The 9,010-nt window shown below is 48.1% G+C and overlaps 1 protein-coding gene and 1 pseudogene across 2 annotated transcripts; both read left to right on the top strand.

Annotated features, from left to right (window-relative positions):
- Window positions 1-923: 923 nt before the first annotated feature.
- LOC112612852 lies at window positions 924-1,866 on the top strand (annotated as a pseudogene). The gene has a single exon (XR_003116896.1). The product of XR_003116896.1 is annotated as a 40S ribosomal protein S2 pseudogene (transcript).
- Window positions 1,588-7,439, top strand: LOC112611976 (galactoside-binding soluble lectin 13-like). Its single transcript, XM_025365929.1, has 5 exons — window positions 1,588-1,790; window positions 1,924-2,005; window positions 4,687-4,763; window positions 5,600-5,810; window positions 7,323-7,439. The coding sequence occupies exons 1-5, from the start codon at window positions 1,588-1,590 to the stop codon at window positions 7,437-7,439; spliced, it is 690 nt and encodes a 229-aa protein (XP_025221714.1).
- Window positions 7,440-9,010: the final 1,571 nt, after the last annotated feature.

A 9,010-nucleotide genomic window follows, 5' to 3' on the forward strand; every position in this document is an offset into this window, starting at 1 on the left:
TTCTTTACTAGTTTTGTAGGTAGAGGCAGCTCTAATGGTTTCCATTGACCTTTCCTATCATCATAGCTCTCCCTGCACAGGTCAGAGAACCGATGTGACATTCTTCCATTTGCTGAGCGTGTCTATTCCACTTATGCAACCTGAAACTTAGCAAATAACCACAGATGGATTGGAAGCCAGTTGGGAGGCTGCCAAGGACTCTTCAATACTTCCACTTCATTATAACCCTGGTTTAACTTTTAAGGCAGATAAAAATCCGATTATGTTTTATTTGCACACCTACGTACAAGGTCAGGTGTGGTTTCCCAAGAAATTCATGGTGGGGACATAAATGATTTCATAGCCCACTGCTGGAATCTTACAAATTCTGTTTCTACCACATCAGTGTTACAGAAAGAAGTTACAGAAAAGACATTTGTTCATTAAGAAAACAGCAAGACACTCAGAGTAGATACACAATTGCCTGTCCTAGGTGAACTGGCATGAAATAAGAATTTTTCAATTCATGGCTGTTTCATTCAGGTAGAGCCATAGGACTTTCCCATAGGGGTCAGAAAGGTTGTAATAGAAAGAGAAGGGTAAGGGAGTGCCTGTAGGCTTCTGGACTGAGAGAGGGGATTTGGAATGTGAATAACTGAGTCGCGGGGTGTGAGGGGATGTGTCTGAGCTGAGTAGGACTGAGGGGGAGCCACATTCTACACTGAAAACAGAGTGGGGGGCACTCCTGGGGTCTCCCTTTCACTTACCTGGACTCCAAACCTCACAGGTCCCTTCACTCAACCAGGAAAAACAAAAGCAAAAACCCCTGCGCTGTCTCTCTTTCTCAGGTTAGGCATGGGGGATATACAATTTTGTTTCAGGAAAGGTTGAGACCCAGACTTAGAAAACGCTAACTGGTTCATGTCAAGAGTGCTCATGGCTTCTTCTCCGAGAAAACACCAAATGGCGGATGACGCCCGTGCAGCTGGGGGGCCCGGAGGCCCTGGTGGCCCTGGGATGGGGAACCGCGGTGGCTTCCGCGGAGGCTTCGGCAGTGGCATCCGGGGCCGGGGTAGCGGCTGTGGACTGGGCCGGGGCCGAGGCCGCGGAGCTCGCGGAGGCGAGGCCGAGGATAAGGAGTGGATGCCTGTCACCAAGCTGGGCCGCTTGGTCAAGGACATGAAGAGCAAGTCCCTGGAGGGGATCTACCTCTTCTCTCTGCCCATTAAGGAATCTGAGATCATTGACTTTTTCTTGGGGGCCTCTGTCAAAGACGAGGTTTTGAAGATCATGCCGGTGCAGAAGCAGACCCGTGCTGGCCAGCGCACCAGGTTCAAGGCGTTTGTTGCTATCGGGGACTACAATGGCCACGTCGGCCTGGGTGTTAAGTGCTCCAAGGAGGTGGCCACCGCCATCCGTGGGGCCGTCATCCTAGCCAAGCTCTCCATTGTCCCTGTGTGCAGAGGCTACTGAGGGAACAAGATCGGCAAGCCCCACACCGTCTCTTGCAAGGTGACAGGCCGCTGCGGCTCTGCGCTGGTGCACCTCATCCCTGCACCCAGGGGCACTGGCATCGTCTCAGCGGCTGTGCCCAAGAAGCTGCTCATGATGGCTGGTATTGATGACTGCTACACCTCAGCCCGGGGCTGCACTGCCACCCTGGGCAACTTTGCCAAGGCCACCTTTGATGCCATCTCTAAGACCTACAGCTACCTGACCCCTGACCTCTGGAAGGAGACTGTGTTTACCAAGTCTCCCTATCAGGAATTCACTGACCACCTTGTCAAGACCCGCACCAGAGTCTCCGTGCAGTGGGCCCAGGCTCCAGCTGTGGCTACAACATAGGGTTTTTACACAAGAAAAATAAAGTGAATTAAGCCTGTTACTAATAAAAAAAAAAAAGTGCTCATGGATGACCACGCTCTGCTCCCATCCTCCCTGCAGACTGAGAAAGGAAAAAAGCCATTTCACAGAGGAGAAGCTGCAGGTTCCAGTAGTGTCCAGGGCAGTCATTGCGTTGCTGAGTGTGAACCCTTGTTGGAGATGGATGGAAGGTGATCAGGGCACTGATGAGGATACACACTATCAGCTCTCTCTGATGGTCTTCCTTGCAGGTCTCATTCTTCTCCCCCCTACAGAGATGGAGTTACGACACCTCCATTGCCATCCCCTGCAGTGCCCAACACCATAGCCTATCCCCATGTCAGAGCCTGGACCTTGATCTCAGATGAACCCTCCTGACACACCGGTCCACTCCGAAGATTGACTTTTCTCATGGAGTGTTTGCTTTTGGGTGGACTCTGAGTCAGCTCCATCTATCGGAGGTGCTCTAAAGATTCTAATCCTCAGTGGGTCATGGTTCTTGCCTTCTCAGTAAGTCTCTGCTTGCCTTATGAACGATTACTTGTATTCACCGTGAGAAAGGGAGTGATTTGCTTTAAATTTCAGGAAGTCCATGATACGTCTTGGGATTTTCCATGAAAAGAAAAAATGATCAGCACGGGGAGACTGGGTAATTTTGTGTAGAAAGCAATGTTTACGATTGCCCCAAGCTGGGACCCTCCCAGTGTCCATCAGGAGTAAAACTGGTGTATATGTGTTGATCTATTTATAAAACTTCAAAGTGTACAGCAGTGAAAATGAAGGAACTACAGCTGCACATGGCAGTATAGATGAATCCTAAAAACACAAATGTGAACTAAAGATGCACCACCCAGAAGAAGTCTTCCAAGAAAACCATCTACAAGCAACATCCAACAAAGTGGTGAAACTGAGAGAAAAGCAAATAGGAAAGGCAGGAGCAGGGTTCTCTGTGGGGGCATGAAGGTCACATGGGGGGAAGGAACAGGAAGATAGGAATCTCATCTTTCTCCCAGAATCTGCAGGAGAAGCAGGGAATCTGAGATTTCCACGCGCACAGACTCCCACAGAGAGAGGACAGGGTGTGGCTGAAGCTTAGGTGTGTGAAACAGGAGAGCAGTCCTCACTCGCCAGAGCCAAGGGGCCTGAGTTGGGCTCAGGAGAACACAAGGACTCTACCCACTTCTCCCCCCAGGTCCTGCTGAGGATCAAGGTCAGTGCTCTCCCAGAAAATTTGGCACAGAAAACAGAAGATTACATTCTATGGCCAACGCCTTTCCCCAGAAGCCCAGCCTGTTTCCTATTGCACAAGTTAGGAAAATGCAAACATCTCAGGTCGATTCTGCACGGTGGAAAAAAGGCTTCATGTGAGGCATGGAGGCTGGACTTGAAACCCTTCACCCTCACGCCATCCTCCTTATCTGTGCATTTTCCTGGTGACCCCTTTCTACCCCTGCTACCTCCCTCATGATCATGTGTGCTGCATCAATGACACAGGACTGCAAACAGGTGTGACTGTGACAAAGTTAATATCTAACACCCCATCCCTTACCCTATAGGGAAACCTTTCTGAGAGGGTCTTGGAATCTGGAATGAAGCCAGAGGGCAGGGCTGACAGGGACCATTTAAATGCTGCAACTCCAAGAGATTCACACAGAAGCCTGGACACAGTTCAGAAGAGCCACCCAGAGGGAGACAACAATGTCACCGCTATCCGTGAGTTAAAAAGGCACAGCTTTCAATAATTTCAGGTCACACAGAAAAGGGAAGAGGGAGATTTTATGGGATGAAAATATGAACATTTCTACTATGAATGCTTTACTGAGAGTTGTGGGTGTGTGGAAGAGATACCCCAGGGCTATGGTATCTGAGATGCCTGTGGGGTCTGGGGTGTGGATGCTGGACCATTGTAACCCTCCGGGAGCATGCGATGGTGTCTGATGACAGTGAACTCTGCTAAAAATGATGTGACTTTAGATGGGAAGTGTATGACCCTCCAGGATATGGGTGGGTGTGTAAGTAATCCAGCAGTTTGGGAGGCTGAGGCAGGAGGATCCCTTGAGCCTAGGTGATCCAGACCAGCAGGCACAACATCATGAAACCCCAACTCTCCAAAAACGTAAAAAATTAGCCGAGTGTGTGGTGTGCACCTGCAGCCCCAGCTACTCAGGGGCCTGAAGTGAGAAGATTCCTTGAGCCTGAGGAATTGAAGCTGCAGTGAGCCCTGATCACGCCACTGCACTCCAGCCTGGGGGGTAAAATGAGACCAGGTCTCGACAAACAAACAAACAAACAAACAAAAAGTTTTAAAAAAGTTAACTTCCCACTGCTAATAAGAGGCAGAATCAAGGCAGCCCGGTTTCTGAAACTCTGCCTTTTTTTTTTTTTTTCTTTCTGTTGGCCAGTCTGGAGTGCAGTGGTGTGATCTCGGCTCACTGCAATCTCCACATCCCAGGTTCAAGCGATTCTCCTGCCTCAACCTTGCAAGTAGTTGGGATTATAGGCGTCCGCCACCACGCCCAACTAATTTTTGTACTTTTAGTAGAGACAGGGTTTCACCGTGTTGGTCAGACTGGTCTTGAACTCCTGACCTTGTTATCTGCCCACCTCGGCTTCCCAAAGTGCTAGGATTACAGGCGTGAGCCACCGTGCCCAGCCCGAAGCTCTGCTCTTAACTAGGATCCCCCATTTCTTCAGGAATATTGGGCCCTGACTGTGCTAGAATGGAAAAAGTGAGGCTCAGAATCTGCCCTTTGATCTCTAACCTTCTGCACCCTGGGAATCTGTTACAGGAGAGGAAGCCACACTTGCCCATGCCCCTCTCATCCACTCTCAATCCCCTGGCAGGTGCCACACACACGGCCTGTGTCCTTGTCCACTGGTTCTTGCGTGACAATCAAAGGAACACCGATCCTCCCTTTCATGTGAGTACTCCATGGTCCATGGCACAGGGATGGAGGAGAAGGGAAAACATTTGCTCGGGAGGTCACCTCCTGTGTGAGTGATGTGGAAATGTCTAGTTGGCAGGATGGAGGCACCATGTAAATGCAGGTCCTGGAGAATCTCCTGCACCAGGCATGGGAACTGCAGTTCCTGCATTATGGGCCACTCTTGGACTCTAGGAAAGAAGAAAACTCAGTGGTTGGAGATGTGGCTCTTTTTTTTTTTGTTAAATCAAGGGGCATAGGATTTTCAGGGAATGAACAAGTCACAGACTCGAGTCAGTGATTATGGCTCAGTTTCCATGCAGGGATGAAAGACAGGGCATCTAGCCGGGCGCGGTGGCTCAAGCCTGTAATCCCAGCACTTTGGGAGGCCGAGGCGGGCGGATCACGAGGTCAGGAGATCGAGACCATCCTGGCTAACATGGTGAAACCCCGTCTCTACTAAAAAATACAAAAAACTAGCCGGGCGCGGTGGCGGGCGCCTGTAGTCCCAACTACTCGGGAGGCTGAGGCAGGAGAATGGCGTGAACCCGGGAGGCGGAGCTTGCAGTGAGCTGAGATCCGGCCACTGCACTCCAGCCTGGGCGAAAGAGCGAGACTCCGTCTCAAAAAAAAAAAAAAAAAAGAAAGAAAGACAGGGCATCTCACCCCACAGGACAGGAAGGGCTGAAACAGCCTCATAGGGATGAGGCCGCAGTGTGTCAGCACCAAGACTTTACTCCACCTAAGGAAAGAGGGAAGGGATTTGTGTGTGTGTCCTTTGTGTGCCCACAAAGGGAGGGACCTGCCGAACACACTGTGTGCTCTGCCCTCAGCAATGACCCACAGCTGCAGGTGGATTTCCACACTGAGACATGTGAGAAGTCAGACATTGCCTTCCACTTCCGAGTGTACTTTGGCCATGTTGTGGTCATGAACAGCCGTGAGTGTGGGTCCTGGAAGTGTGAGATGAGATGCAACAATGTGCCCTTTGAGGATGGCAAACCGTTTGAGCTGTGCATCTCCGTGTTGGACAATGAATACCAGGTGAGTACCCCAGGAGCTCCCAGCACCCAGCCTCTGTGGGATCCCAGGGCAGGAGGCAGCCCTCCCTCAGCTTGCCCCACAAGACCCTTGGGGCGCATCTTCCATAACAACTCTTGCCCCAGGCTTTTCATCACACAGCACCCTCTGCTTGCACTGCCACCCTCATCTCTTTTCCCTCAATGGCCACAGTCAAGGTCAGCTCATCTGCCATTTCTCCCAAGGTGAAGAATCTCTTCCGTCCTCACCCATAGCTCTCATTTCTATGTGTGCTGTTATTTTCATTTTCATGTGGCTAAGTGGATAAAATGTCATATGACTGAAACTGTTTTAGTCAAAAATTAGGTCTTCCTCTCACTCCTGAACCCCAATCTTCAGAGCAATATTACTACCTCTCTATTCTCCTTCTATACACAGTGCATGCTTATGGAAGCATGTTTTTCTATATATGTGTGTGTCTATGAATACATGCGTTCATTTATTTTTAAACAAATGCTGGCATCAGTTTCTCTACACATTACTCTTTAGAAACTAGAATTGATTTGTGCTCAAAGAGTAGATCTTGAAGAAGTCATCTATCCATGGTGCTGCCTCATTTTTGAAAGACTGCATGATATCCCCCTAGAAGGATTTCCAAAACTTGCTCAACTTGACCCTTTACATGACCATTGAAGTTGTTTCCAATATTATGTGCCCACAAATGCTGCCGCATTAAGCTTTCTAATCAACCTTCTTGCCATTATGCACCTCCCAATACTTATATTGGAAGATAATTACAGAGAAATGGAATACTTGGTTCAAAATTGTGTGCATTTTAAATTGGAGAATGAAACTTAAAAGATGACTTCCTGTAGAGCCTCAGTAGTAAAGAATGTGAACAAACGTTCTGACTTTTAAAACCCTAGAATCCTTTGGGTGGGCCAAAAGATGTACATTTTATTCAGATTTAAGTCAGAGATGTTTTCCTATGTTTATAAGCTGTTAAAGGTAACATCCTATGTATTGCAACGTTCGTCCAGTTCCACCTCTCTGAGAACACTTGAGTTTCATTCTCTGCCACCACCAGCCCACAGATGGGCAACTCCTAAGAGGAACTGGGTCATCAGCAATGAAGGGTAGTCATAGATTGTGAAGGTGAACAGCATGCATTCAGTGAACATTGTCGAGCACGAACCCCATGCACGGCCCAGTACAAGATGCAGGGATTCAAGTTCATGGGACACTGTCCCTGGCCATGGAGATCATCAGGGTTAGAGGGAGGCTGAGCAAACATGGACTGTGTGACTCAGAGTGGTAGAACCTGCTGGAGAAATGAGAGGAAGCACTGAAAATAAAGGAGAGAACTGTCTGAAATAGACACAAAAGGAGTCTGTAAAAAGAAGCCTGTCTACTGGCTTCTCGTTTCCAATTAGGCATTTTCTGTTTGGATGCTGTAGGTTCCAGGGCAGTCTGGAGAGGAGGCTGAAAGCTTGTTTTGTAAAATACTGTCGTTCTGATGCATTTTTACTCTTGTAGGTAAGTGTCAATGGCCAGCACTGTTACAGCTTTCCTCATCGCTTCCCGCCATGCTATGTGAAGATGGTGCAAGTGTCTAGAGATATCTCCCTGACTTCGATGTGTGTCTGCAATTGAAGGCGATGGCCAGACTCCTCGTTGTGCCAGAAGTCCCTCTTTCTACATGATCATGGGATTCCCAGAGCCAGCTAACAGCATGATCCCTCCTCACTTCAACCCTTACACTTGCTCATTAAAACTTCACCACACTTCACAAAATTTGGTTCTTGCTTTCAAGGGGAAAAAGAGGTAGTGGTCATCATGAAGAGGGCCTGGGGGATTTTATGGGTGGTGGGAAGAAATAAAATAAAATAAATCTTCCTGGGGCACAAATAGTGAGAAACAAGGCCACTGAAAGGTCTGAGAACACATTAGGAGTAACACTCTTCAGTAGCATGGAGTTTATGTCAGACACTCTGAACCAAAATCCCTACCCAATTTCAGATGAGTCGCTGCACCAAAATGTCCTGTAGTTGTTTCCAGCCACACAGGGATAAGCAATGGGATTGGGGGCTTGACCCATAACAGGGTGAGTGGGACTGTGTCTGAGTTGATCAGGGCTGAGTATGAACCTCACTGTCTACACTGAAAACAGAGGGGAGGGAACACTTCAGGGATCCCATTTTCCCACCTGCACCTGAAATCTCACCTGTCCCTCCACTTAACCAGGAAGAAAGCCCAGAAGAAAATCACCTGAGAAGAAACTCATATGCTGTCCCCACTCAGTTCGGGAACAAAAGATACACAATATTATTTCTGGAAATGTAGAGCACAGATGTAGAAATCTGATTGGTTCATTTACAGAGTGCTCATGGATGATCATGCCCTTTCCCATCCTCGCTGCAGACTGAGAAAGGGAAGTCATTTCACAGAGAAGGACGTGTAGGCTGCAACAGTGGACATGACAGTCGGTACTTTGTAGAGTGTAAGTCTTGATCAGAGATGGAAGCAAGGAAGCCTTTCATCAGGGCACACAACGATGGCCCTCACTGACAGTCTTTCCTTTAGCCCTGATTCATCTTCACCCACAGACACAAAGTTAGGAAACCTCCATTGCCACCCTCTAAAGTGCCCCCACTGCCTCCCCTCCCCTGGCAGGAGCCCCATCATTGATCTTAAAAGACCCCTACTGATGTCCTAGTCCTCTCCTAAACTCTTTTTCTTCCTGGAGTGTTTGCTTTGGGAAGAATTCTGGACTAGCTCCCTCCATCTGAGATGCTCTAATTACTTTCATCTTCAGAGGGTCTTGATCCCTGCCTTCCCTGTAAGTCTCTGCGTCCATTCTGGACATTTATTTCCATTCACCATTCAGAAAGGAAGGCATCTATCTGCTTCACATTGCATGGAGTCCATGATCTTTCTGGGGACTCTCCTAGAATAAAGAAATGAGCTGTATGAGGAGACTGGGACAATTCCATGTGGAAGGCAATGTTTGCAATAGCCTCAAGCTGGAAGCCACTCAATGTCCATCAAAAGTAAAATTTCTGAGTATTCAGTCTTCATAAAACTTCTCTACTCTTCTTTTATAGCTAGTCTATGCTTATGGATGCATGTAAATACACACACATATTCTTTCATTTCTTTTTAAACAAATGCTGATGTAGATTCCTTTACACATTACACTTTAGAAAAACACAGGTTTTTGTACT

This window comes from Theropithecus gelada, chromosome 19 (assembly GCF_003255815.1).
Source record: "Theropithecus gelada isolate Dixy chromosome 19, Tgel_1.0, whole genome shotgun sequence".
NCBI classification, from domain to species: Eukaryota; Metazoa; Chordata; class Mammalia; order Primates; family Cercopithecidae; genus Theropithecus; species Theropithecus gelada.

Coding starts and splice junctions, on each gene's coding strand:
- LOC112611976 (XM_025365929.1), top strand. CDS start 1,588: ATGGCTGGTATTGATGACTGCTACACCTCAGCCCGGGGCTGCACTGCC. Junction 4,764..5,599: donor ACACCGATCCTCCCTTTCAT/GTGAGTACTCCA, acceptor CTCTGCCCTCAG/CAATGACCCACAGCTGCAGG. Junction 5,811..7,322: donor TGTTGGACAATGAATACCAG/GTGAGTACCCCA, acceptor TTACTCTTGTAG/GTAAGTGTCAATGGCCAGCA.